The sequence below is a fragment of the Pelophylax lessonae genome (genome assembly GCF_965119305.1).
Source record: "Pelophylax lessonae genome assembly, chromosome: 11".
NCBI classification, from domain to species: domain Eukaryota; kingdom Metazoa; phylum Chordata; class Amphibia; order Anura; family Ranidae; genus Pelophylax; species Pelophylax lessonae.
Window position 1 is genome coordinate 68,124,290 of NC_138778.1, and position 13,207 is coordinate 68,137,496.

The 13,207-nt window shown below is 47.7% G+C and overlaps 1 protein-coding gene across 1 annotated transcript in view; it reads right to left on the bottom strand.

Annotated features, from left to right (window-relative positions):
• WBP2 (WW domain binding protein 2) overlaps positions 1 to 305 on the bottom strand; it is a 50,214-nt gene extending 49,909 nt beyond the window's left edge. The window contains exon 1 of the mRNA XM_082271496.1: positions 158 to 305. Coding sequence (XP_082127622.1) covers positions 158 to 216 — 59 coding nt within the window. The 5' untranslated portion in view covers positions 217 to 305. The remainder of the gene's footprint in view (positions 1 to 157) is intronic.
• Positions 306 to 13,207: the final 12,902 nt, after the last annotated feature.

Consider the following 13,207-nt stretch of genomic DNA (forward strand, 5'->3'; position numbering starts at 1 on the left):
TTTCTGCCTTCCTGATTGGTTCGCCCGCCCGTCGATCTAGCCAAGCCCCGCCCCGATGACATAATTTGCTGTCAGAGGCCGGGGCAGTGAGTCTGAGCGGTCCGGGTGTCGGGATAAATGAAGTGTAGCTCGGGGTCCGCACAGGATGTCTGCTCACCTCTCACAATTATTAACTACGACACCCCCGCCGTCCGTGTGGTTCTTGTTCAGCGCCATGTTGCGGATGCTGTGGGACACGCCTCCCTCCGCACGCAGAAACTGCGAGCCTAGCCACTGATACTGTCTCACAGCAACCGGACAGCCACGCCCCCCTGTCATCACTGCTGTGTGCTGATTGGTAGCTGGCTGCAGCAGCAAGCGTACAGCCAGAGGTGCAGGCAATGCCCGGTCATTCCATCAATGATTGATAGAGGCGGGGCCCTCCGTGTGACCGGATACCGGGGATGACCGGCGATAAGTGGCAATGCCAAAGAGTGCAATGTCATCGGCACAGGAGGTTTTCCATCACTTCTCTGCGGGTCCCTTCACTACATCACACTCTGTATAGGAAGTCAGTGCTGGGACGTTTCTGTGCAGGATGCCATCTGACACAGCTTATCCATTAACTACTTGTCCACCTAGGCAATGTTTTCATTTTAATATCAGCTTTTTTTTTTTTTTTTTTTACAGGAAATGACCCTAAAACCCCCAATCATTATACATTATTTGAAAGCAGAGACCATAGAGAATAAAATGGTGGCTGTCATAATTTTATAATATTTGCAGTACTTTTTAGCAAATGTCTATTTTCAGAAAATACACTAGAATTATTTATAGTGAAAACAAACACAACATAATACCTTTTTTTTTTTTAATAAAATATAAAAGATGGGACTGTGACAAATAAATAGATATCAAAAATGTCAATCCCGTAAATTGTGTGCATATGTGAAACTAGAAAAAACAGCACCCAAAATTCTTGTAAGGGCTCTTTCACACGGAGCGGACCGCATTGCGATCCGCTCCGCCACTTTTTTTTTTCACGGAGCGGATGACACTTGTGTCACCCGCTCTGTATGTCCGCATATCATCCCATCCGTTTGCGGATGATATATGGACATAATGTATGTCTATGGGCATTGCGGATGACACCGCCGACATCCGATTTTGCATCCGTTCCGTTTTTTAAACGGAAGAAAAATAGGGTTCTGTTCCGTTCCAAAAAACAGAACAGAACTGAAAGGACGAAAATCAGATGTCAGTGGATGGTCATCCGCTGACATCCGCAATGCCATAGACCAGGGATCCTCAAACTAAGGCCCCCCCAGCTGTTGCAGAACTACATATCCCATGAGGCATTGTAAAACTCTGATATTCACAGACTTGACTAGGCCTGATGGGAATTGTAGTTCCTGAACAACTGGAGGGCCATAGTTTGAAGACCCCTGCCATAGACATTCATTACGTCCGTAAATCATCCGCAAAAAAATAGGATGATATACGGACACACGGAACGCCCGTGTGAAAGGGCCCTAATTTTCGGATCGTGTGTACTGGGCATAAGGCTTGGCCATACATGTTCAATTTTCTTGTACAATTTTCTGTTAGATTAACCGCTTCCAGACCACCCGCCGCCGATTTACTGCGGCAGGCTGGCCCTCCTGCGCGAACCAACGTAGACCTACGTCGGTTGCGCGCCTGCAGCTAGGGGACGAGCATGCGTCGCCGGCAGCACGCTCCTGCCCCCACTTGGCAGCGGGGACTCCGATGCACAGGGCAGGTGGCCCCGATTGCCATCTGACACCTGCGATCGTTCCCTACTCAGAGAGAAGGACAGTCAGCTGTTGTAAACACAGCTGACCGCTCTTCTCTCTGGAACGATTATAGAGTGCCTGTGATCCTTCTATATAGGATCACAGATCTCTACGGTCATTCCATAAGCCCCACCCCCCATACAGTTAGAAACACGTCTCTAGGTACAAATTTAACCCCTTGATCACCCACAGTGTTAACCCCTTCCCTGCCAGTGTCATTATTACAGTAACAGTGCATATTTTTTAGCACTGATTACTGTAGTAATGTCACTGGTCCCCCCAAAAGTGTCAAAAATGTCAGTTAGGGGTCCGATCTGTCCGCTGCAATGTCGCAGTCCCGCTAAAAATCACAGATTGCCGCCATTACTAGTAAAAAAAACAATAAAAATGACATAAATCTTTCCCGTAGTTTGTAGACACGATAACTTTTGTGCAAACCAATCAAAATACGCTTATTGCCATTTTCTTTTACCAAAAATATGTAGCAGACAACAAATTGGCCTAAAATATTTAAAAAATTTGATTTTTAAATTTTTTTTGGGATGCCATATAGCAGAATGTGAAACATATTGTTTGTTTTTTTTTTTTTTCAGAATTGTCGCTCTATTTTTGTTTATAGCGCAAAAACTAAAAATCGCACAGGTGATCAAATACCACTAAAAGAAAGCTCTATTTGTGTGAAAAAAGGACATAAATTAGATACATCGTCGCACGACCGTGCAATTGTCTGTTAAAGTAACGCAGTGCCGAATCGCATAAAATGGCCTGGTCATTAAAGCGGAGTTCCGGGCACAAAATCGACCTAATCGATTTTGTGGCCATCCACTTGCTCTTCTTCACCTGAAAAGGAATTGGATAGTTAGGATTATTTTTTTTTTCTTACCTTGTAATTGTAGAAAGAAATACTCACCTATTTTCCACTTCCTCCCTCTGCGGCCGCGGCCCGCGCCGTCACTTCCGGTTTGCAATGATTCCTGGGAGCTGAACGTCATCGCTCCCAGGAATCAATGCGACGGCACCGGCCCCGCTCGTCACTTCCGGTGCGACGCCGCATTCCCTGCTAAACAGCTTCTGGGCATGCCCAGAAGCTGTGGAGGAATGCGGCGCCGCACCGGAAGTGACGAGAGGGGCCGGTGAAAGCGAATTCTGGGAGAAGAAGACACGGAAGAGGACGCAGAAGAGGATCGCGGTGGCTTCAGCTGCCCACAACAGAGATGGCAACGCTGTGGAAGAAATTTTATAAGTAAGTATTTCTTCTTGCAGGTAAGTGCGAACCGGGACAGATCAGAGGCTAGCCATTGTGGAATGTACTAGCCCTGACTGTCCCGGGGGTATGTTCATTGAAAAAATGTTTTTGTGCCCGGAACTCCGCTTTAAGGCTGGCCATACATAATACAATTTTCTGTACAATTTTATTGAAATTTACCTTCAACTATGTTGCAATGAATAAGCACTTTGTGTGAAACGCGTCTGCTGAACATTGTGGTTCTCCTGTGTGTCATGTTTTAAGCCTGTGAGTATGGAATACCAGTAAACCAAAGACTTCTTTACTACTCTGGATGTGCCGCATCTCTCTCTCTGTTACATATGTTGCACAAAGGCCTGCCTTATAGGATACAATTGAAAGTGTTGTTTAGTTTTGACCTCATATGTGTTTTTTGGTAAATCTAACAGAAAATTGTACAAGAGAATTGAACATGTATGGCCAGCCTTAGGCAGCTCTTTAAAAAGCCTTTGTAAATCCTCAAGTTTACTGTGAAAAGTATAACTAAGGCTGGCCATACATGTTTGATTTTCTTGTACAATTTTCCGTTAGATTAACCTTAAAGCGGAGTTCCGGGCACAAAAACGTTTTTTTTTTTTGTGCCCCTCCGCTAGTTAGAGCTCACCTGAAAAGGAATTGGATAGTTATTTTTTTTTTTTTTTTGTTTACTCACCTTTTTATTGAAGATCGTAAATACTCACCTATGACTGCTTCCTCCTCCAGCGCCGAGGCTCACCCCGTCACTTCCTGCCTCGCGATGATTCCTGGGAGCTAAACGTCATAGCTCCCAGGAATCAATGCGACGGCACCGGCCCGCTCGTCATTTCCGGGCGACGCCGCATTCCCCTGCTAAACAGCTTCTGGGCAAGCCCAGAAGCTGTTTAGGAATGCGGCGCCTCACCGGAAGTGACGAGAGGGGCCGGTGCAGTGCATTCTGGGACACGAAGACGCGGAAGAAGACAGAGAAGAGGACCGCGCCGGCTTCAGCTGCCCACAACAGAGATGGAAACGCTGTGGAAGAAATTTTCTAAGTAAGTATTTCTTCTAAAAGGTAAGTGCGAACTGGGACAGATCAGAGGCTAGCCATTGTGGAATGTGCTAGCCCTGACTGTCCCGGGGGTATGTTCATCAAAAAATCATTTCTGTGCCCGGAACTCCGCTTTAAACTATGCAGTGCAAGGGCCTGCCTAATTGGATACAAATGAAAGTTTAGTTTATTTGACCTCATATTATATGGTTTTTGGTAAATCTAAAGGAAAATTGTACAAGGATATTGAACATGTATGGCCAGCCTAACGCTGGGTTCACACTGCCACATGGAGCGGCTCACAGCAGGGGTCCGGTGCGTCCCTGTTCACCGTTTCAGCTCGGATTTCATTCCGAATTTTTGGCTGAATTCGGACCTGAAGTGGACCAAAAGACGCCTAGGACTGCTGTGTAATTCACTCTGGAGCCTCTCCGGCGATATGTGAACCAGCTCCATAGAGAGCCGGTCACAATCTCCTGACATGCTAATTGGATGCGGTGAAACCCACATCCAATTCGAAATAGTGTGAACCCAGCCTAAAGGCAAAACTTTTTTTTTAGTTTTGGATGGAGTGGAGAGGGATTCGAATACGTGTCAGTTTTTATTGTTGTTTGTGCTTTTTATTGTTGTATTGTTATTATTTTATTTTTATTTGTTTTATTGTTGTATTTTTATTATTGTTTTTATTGTTGTCTGTGTTTTTATTGTTGCATTGTTAGAGCCCATTCACACTAGCGCGACTTGTGAGGCGACTTGTGTGCCCTCAAGTCGCCCCAATTCGCTTGACATAACAAAAGCAATGTTAATCAATCAGTGCCGTCTTAATTGGCACTACTGAAGTCGCTCCGACTTCAGAAAAGGGTCCTGTACTACTTTGAGGCGATTGTGATCCGACTTTCCATAAAAATGGTCCTGAACAAGAAAAAAAGAGCATTTTTCTTATAATTTTTAGTAGCACATGAATATGGCTTCTCTACACCTGGCCGTTTTTCTTGCAGGCATTTATCGGGCATTTTTGGAGGCAGGCATGATTCCAAAGACGCCCAAAAAATGCCCGATAAATGCCAGCAAAAAAAAAATGCAAGGTGTAGAGAAGCCGCCACACTGCTGTATTAATAATTATAAGAAAAATTATATATTTTTTGGGGTTCTGGACATGCTACAGAGCTGAAACTTCACAGGTACACTTTTTAGACCCCCCAGACACTAAATCCAAAAAAAGTCATGCCTGCCTCCAAAAATGCCCGATCAATGCCTCTCCAGGTGGAGAGAAGCCATATTCATGTGCTCATAAAAAGTATAAGAAAAATGCTCTATTTTTTCTGGTTCTGGACATTCTACAGAGCTGAAACTTCACAGGTACACTGCCTCCAAAGACGCCCAAAAAATGCCCGATAAATGCCAGCAAAAAAAAAAAATGCAAGGTGTAGAGAAGCCGCCACACTGCTGTATTAATAATTATAAGAAAATTTATATATTTTTTTGGGTTCTGGACATGCTACAGAGCTGAAACTTCACAGGGACACTTTTTAGACCCCCCCCCAGTCACTAAATCCAAAAAAAGTCATGCCTGCCTCCAAAAATGCCCCATAAATGCCTGCAAGAAAAACGGCCAGGTGGAGAGAAGCCATATTCATGTGCTCATAAAAATTATAAGAAAAATGTTCTTTTTTTTCTGGTTCTGGACATGCTACAGAGATGAAACTTCACAGTTACACTTTTTAGACCCCCCAGACACTAAAGACATGCCTGCCTCCAAAGACGCCCAAAAAATGCCCGATAAATGCCAGCAAAAAAAAAACAGGAAAGGGAAATTAGGTCACAACACATCATATTCTGATTGGCCAAATACAAAGTCGTACAAAGTCGTCTATCATATAAGTCGCGTAAAATAATTCACAAGTCGCGCTGAAGTCGCGCTAGAAGTCGCCCCTTATGAGGCGACTTTAGTGGTCGCGGCAGTGTGAACCGGCACTTAGGGGAGATTTCCCCTCTCTATTTGTCCTGTTTACCAAATTTTGAGTTGTCCCCAGAAAAGTAAGAGGGGAAATCTTCCAATGGGGACACTAGTTCTGGTGACCAGGGGGTCCCCAAGGAATTCTCTTAGTTTGCAGGGATTTTCTTTCACTTCCTGTTTAGCTATGGGACAGGAAGTGAAGGGAAATCCCAGCAATGGGACGCAGATGGCTAAAAAAAATCTGACGGGTTATAACCCTCCCTTTTTCTATCCAAAAAGGAAAAAAAACATTTTACCTATAGTTCTTCTTTAACTGTGAATTGTGGCTCTAGAATTATTGCTCTCTGTCTGATGTTCTAGATCAGTGATCTCCAAACTGCGGCCTGGGGGCCAGATGCGGCCCTTTGCTTGCTTTTTTTCAGCCCTCGGGGCACTATTTTAGCCACTGATACCAACAATGGGCATCATTTTCCCCCACTTACACAAGGGAAGGGGCACAATTCTTTCCAATGATACCAACAATAGGGCAAAAATCCTCCCAATAACACCAACAATTGGGCCCAATGACACCGAAGATGAGGCACGATTCCTCCCACTGACACCAACAATGGGGCACAATTCCTCCCAGTGACACCCATGATGGGGCACAATTCCTGACAAGGACACCAACAATTGGGCCCAATGACACCAACGTTGGGGCACAATTCTTCCTAATGACACCAACGATTGGGCCCAATGACATCAATGATGGGGCATTAATCCTCACAATGACACCAATGATGGGGCATGAATCCTCCCAATGACACCAACAATGGGGCATAATTCCTCCCACTGGAACCATCGACGGGGCACAAATCTTCCCACTGACACCAAGGATGGGGCACTGTTTTTTGCTGCTGATGTTGGGACCTTTTCTAATCCCCATAGCCACAGTTCACCCCCCCTGAATCCTGAAGGACAGTAAAACTGGCCCCTTGTTTAGAAAGTTTGGATACTTTTTGCCTATCAATACCAAGCCCATGGTTGCTGTAGAAGACATACAATTGATTTTAACCCCTTGTTTACCATGTCTTTTATAATCATACTGTACCTTAGTAGCCAAGGAGTTAAAGAACTAAATGCAACTTTTTTTTATTATTATTATTATTTTGGATAGAGTAAGAGAGGGTAATAACTTGCATTATTTTCATTTTTGTCCATATGCATCACTTCCTGTCCCATATCCAAAACAGAAAGTAAGAGGAAATCCCCCCAAAGTGAGGGAATCCCTGGTTGTCACTAAAATCAGTGTCCCCATTGGTAGATTTCTACTTTATTCCTGTTCTAGTGACAACCCAAATTTTGGGATTTTCTTTTACTCTCATTTTCGGTGATCATGGTAAACAGTACAAATAGGGATGATGAATCTACCTAACAGGGACACAAGTGTAGTAGGGCATACCTCCCAACATTTGAACTTTGAAATGAGGGACACTAAAATATCTGCGGCCTGCATAGTGTACAGAATGCAGGGGACAGGAGTATGTAATGTACAGAATGCAGGGGACGGCTCTATCCATTACCCCCAATCCCATCCGGGCTCCATCCACCACCACAATTCCATTCTGGCTCCATCCACCACCCAGATCCAATCCCAGCTCCATCCATCCCCCGATCCCATCCCAACTCTATTTGTTCCCCGATCTCATCCCGGCTCCTTCCGTCTCCCCGATCCCATTCAGGCTCCATTCATCCCCTGATCCCATCCCGGCTCTATCCCCCCCCCCCCAATCCCATCACAGCTCTGTCCATCGCCCTGATCTCATCCCAGCTCCATCCTTTCCCCTGATCCCATCCCGTCTCCATCCTTCCCCCTGATCCCATACCAGCTCCATCCATCCCCTACACCCATCCCGGCTCCATCCATCCCCCTAATCCCATCCTGGCTCCTTCCTCCACACCCATCCCAGCTCCATCCTTCCCCCTGATCCCATATCAGCACCATCTATCCCCCACACCGATCCCAGCTCCATCCATCCCAAACACCGATCCCAGCTCCATCCATCCCAAACACCCATCCCAGCTCCATCCACCCCCCCACACCCATCCCAGCTTCATCCATCCCAACCTCCAATCCCAAAAACCCCTTCCAGCTCCATCAACCCCAAATCCCCCCCCCAGCTCCAGCCACCCCAGATGCCCACCCCAGCTCCATCCACTCCAGCTTCATCCACCCCAAATGCTCACCCAAGCTCTATCCACCCCCCACACCCACCCCAGCTCCATCCATCCCAAACCCCCATCCCAGCTTCATCCACCCAAAATGCCCACCCCAGCTCCATCCATCCCAAACACCCATCCCAGCTCCGTCCACCCCAAATGCCTACCCCAGCTCCATCCACCCCTAATGCCCCCCCAGCTCCATCCACCCCAAATGCCCCCCCAGCTCCATCCATCCCCCACACCCACCCCAGCTCCATCCATCCCAAATGCCAATCCCAGCTGCATCCACCCCAGCTTCATCCACCCCAAATGCCCCCCCCCCAGTTCCATCCACCCCAAATGCCAACCCCAGCTCCATCCATCCCAAACACCCATCCCAGCTCCATCCACCCCAGCTCTATCTACCCCAAATGCCCATCCCAGCTCCATCCACCCCAAATGCCCCCCCAGCTCCAACTACCCCAAATGCCCACCCCAGCTCCAACTACCCCAAATGCCCCCCCAACTCCATCTACCCCAAATGCCCCCCCCAACTCCATCTACCCCAAATGCCCCCCCAGCTCCATCCACCCTCCTCTGCAAGTTAGTAGTTACAATCACAGACCTCAGATCAGCCGCGTCTTGCAGAGTGGTATGCTGCTCCCCGCCTCCTCCTCTGTGTACATGAAAACACAGGCAGGAGGAGGGGCGGGTTCAGTGCACTCCACTCTCTGCTCTGTCACAGGCAGCCGGAGAGAGAGACTGGCTGCCATGTGTTGCTCGCGGCGTGCGGGAACCAAGCTGCCCGCACCCCTGTGAGCAATCCGGGACTTAACCCTGATTTGCCGGGATCGGGGGACATGGACCATTTTCCGGGACACTCCCGGTGAATCAGGGACGGTTGGGAGGTATGGTAGGGTGCCATCCTGGCTGTGTGCCACTCTCTGTCAACCCCCTGCCACCATCTGTGCAACTACCAGGGAGAGTAGGCTGAGCACTTTTGTGCCTGCTCTCCTTATTCCTTCCTGGCCTCCCCTGCCGGGTGTGTGGCTGGAGGAGCTGTGCTCTGACAGGGGGAGACACAGCTGCGGGCTCCCTGTGCAGATATCCCAAGTCTCCCATGAGGTGCGGGAGTCTCCCGCATTTGGGCTGCGGCTCCCTGATACCTGCAAGTGCCACGCGATATCCCGGCTGTCAGCCCCAGCAGCCCAAGGCCCTATACCTGAGAATTACTGTGAAGAACAGAGCCAATGCTTCCTGTATAGTTCCAGGTCCTGTCACAGGCAGAGTGATATGAAAGGCACTCTGCCTCCGCTTGTGACAGAGGCATCGGCTCTGCTCTCTACTGCAGCCGCATGCTTCCTCCAGCGCCACTTCTGTCACACTCAGTTTGTGTCTCAGAGGAGCCAGCATTATCCACCAGCAGTACCAGCCAGCAGTACCCATCAGCAGTACCAGCCAACAGTACCCGCCAGCAGTACCAGCCAGCAGTACTAGTAGTACCATCATCAGTACCAGCCAACAGTATCCACCATCAGTACCCGCCAGCAGTACCAGCCAGCAGTACCCGCCAGCAGTACCTGCCAGCAGTACCCACCAGCAGTACAGTACAAGCCCTGGGGTACAGCCAGCAGCAGCCACCAGCTATGCCCACCTCGGGGATAGCAGCAGCCAGCGATATTTGCAGGAATCCTGACAAAGAAGTAAAGATTGAGGTCAGTTGAGGTGCAGGTAAACCGCAGTGCACCTGTGTGAAAGCAGCGTTAGGCACCTTTCACGCGATCGGTCTGTGCATTAGCGTGTGTAAATTGTTGCAATATGTTTTTTAATAACTAGTTTTGTTCTGTCATAATAAAATGTCATGTCCTTGTTCATACATGTAATTGTAAACATCCCAGCATGTGCAGTGTTTCTGACTCCTACTGAATAGGTCATGGTGGTTAGAGTGTTCCTTTAATATCTCTCAGAAGAAGTAAACCTCTGTATACTGGTTTGATTTCATTTGATCATCCTCTAGTTGTGTTAAATTGGTGGGGGGTGGGGAGAGGGGGGGCGCAGAGTGCCACCTCCCTGAAATGAATTTGCCATCTCCCTGAAATGAGTTTTTGCAGGTTGGGATGTCTGTGTGTGAGAATCCCTTACTCGCTCTTGCTCCCCCTCCATTTTGGCAGCAGTGACCTGAGCTAATCAGCGGCAGGGAGGCAGCACTGTGGCTGATGATGCGGCCACACGGAACACAGGGAGTTGTAGTTTTGTGGATACTCTTGGCTGCATTTGTGAATGGGGATTGCAGACCACATTGCCTAAAAAACCCTGCATTAGAGTAGAGAGCAGAGTTTTCCCATGCAGTCTAGGACAGGGAGACAGGGAGTGAGGACCTGTTGCTGAGATATCTCCGCCCACACTAGAGTACAAAGAGACTGAGCCACTGGGAAGTCTCTGTTGTGCTAAGGACTGGAGTCTCCCCAGGCAACACAGAAGTGACCAGATGGTAAACTAAAATATTGCTGAGACTGGTGAGCTACTGCTGTGGGGATTTACTATCTGCTGCTAGAGAGACTGAGCCTTTTAGGAACTGGCAGTACAGCTATCTAGCAGCCTTATTGCTTCCTTCGGGTTTCACTGAGATTATTCTCATGTGCACCAACGGTAAAACTGGGCCCCAACACTAGACAGCTGAAGAGTTAGGACTAAAGACTGTCCTTTTACAGCTGCTACACAGAGACCTTCACCTACTGATTATGCTAAGAGGTACCTCTCAGGGGGCATTGCACCATATCCTAGCCATTCTCCTAGAGTGCACGCTAGATTAGTTATGGTATTATTATCCACATTGCAGTTAATGCTTTAATGCACTGTTTATTACTGACTTTGCTGAGTTAATCCCAGTCTAGTACAGAATTCTATTCTAAGTTACCTTGGCATAGTAGTAGTTATACTGTCTAGCAGACTGTGTCTGAATCTACATTTTGTCCAGTGGCGGCTGGTGCTCAGTATTTTGGGGGGGAGAGGGGAACAATCCTCCCCCCCTCACTTGCACCACCACCCCCTCTACCGTGGGTGACAGACTGGAAGACGGCTTTACCTTGGGAGATGAGGAGGGATAGGGCTGCTGCTCCTCGATTCAGCCAAAGGAAAAGCCAAGGCTTCTCCTCCCGGCCAAACATACAGGCTTCTCCCTCCCGGCCGAACAGAAAATGGGTCCTGATTGGCCAGGAGTCCTAAGACTCCCTGACTAATCGGGTCTCAGGACCTGCTTCCTGATTGGCCGGCAGGAGATTCAGGAAGACAGTAGCGAATATTAATTCGCTATTGTCACGCAACTGGGTGGGCTCACTGCGCCCACCCTTAAAGCAAATTAGAGCCTCAGATTCTAATCACGTGCTTCCAAAAAAAAAAAAAAAAACATTGGAATTCATGCGTCCAGCGCCCTGCATGACGATTAGGGACCAGGCGTATTGATATTTATATATAGTTTTTACTAATGGAAATAAAATGAAAAACATAATAATAGCGAGTCCAAGCAAAAAAATCTGTATTAATGAAGGAATCTGGCCACAGTTCAGAAGACAGAATAGTGATTCTTGAAGAAGTATAAATTTAATCAAGGGTTCGATATCTTCCAGTTCCTCAGAAGGGATCAGGGAGGATCCAGCTGACAGAAGATAAAACAAAGTAGGCACAGAGATGTGTCAATAAAATATAGCTTTAGGCCTCATGCACACAGGATGTTAAAGTGGTAGTAAACTCTATTACACTGCTTATACCTACAGGTATTCCTATCACAAAGCTTACTTGTAGGTACTGTGAATATCTCTTAAACTTGCAGTGTTTAGGAGATATTCAGAGTGCATGCAGCCGGTGATATCACCAGTGCATGCGCTCTAAAGGTGCGGCATACAGTGTCGGATCTTCAGAGCCCGTGCCATACACAGCGGCTCCCACGTGCATGCGGGGGGGGGGGGGTTGACGTCATCGCGCCCCCAGCCACTCATGTAGCCGGAGGCTGCGCACCCGGAAGGAAGACCAGGGGAAGGTGCAGCCCTCTCAGAGGTGACATCGCTGCACTGGAGGGCTTCGTTCTAAGGTAAGTTTCTCATAATGTGCTAGTATGCAATGAATACTAGCTCATTATGACATTGCATTGCAGGGATTTTTTTTTTCAACTACTGCGGTTTACTACCGCTTTAAAAATGCTGCTTTTAGAGGCATTTAGCTTCTTTTCTTTTGTCTCTAAACACCCCTCTATGTTAATTTATGTCCATCCACACATAGGCATTAACAGTTATTTAGAGGCAGGGGCGTTTAGAGGCAAAAATAAAACCCCCAGAGTCAGCGTTCAGGAGAGGAGCGTCCAAGGGAAAAAAACACTTGATGTGCATTCAGGTGCATCCAGTGTTTACAAGCAATAATGAATTTCACAGGACACTGCAACAAAATGAAATTGAATATTAACCGCCTCCCGTCCGTCATATAGACAAATGATGGCGGAGCGGGGTGGCTCTTGTTCTCGGACGATGTCATATGATGATATGATTAAAGTCCTGCACTCAGGGTGAACCCTCCTTTCTTGTTGGGTCGGCCCAGTATAGTCGCAATCGCTGTACGTGCGGTGTCTCTGGGACAGGGCGTGCCAGAAATGTGTAAAGGTAATCAGGGGCACTGATTATCAGTGCCCCGATTACAATGCAGCCCCAATAGTACTCATCAGTGATGCCACTCTATGCTCATCACCATGCTCAACACCAGTCTCTGCCCATCAGAGTCACCAGTCTGTGCCTATCAGTGATGCCAATCAGTGCTGCCTTTTAGTGCCCATCAGTGCTGTCCATCAGTGCCGCCCATCAGTGTCACCTATTATTGCCCATCAGTGCCACCTATCAGTCCCGCCTATCACAGCTCATTAGTGCCGCCTATCAGTGCCATCTATCAGTGCCCATCAATGCTGCAAATTAGTGCCTCCTCATCAGTGCCACCCCATCAGT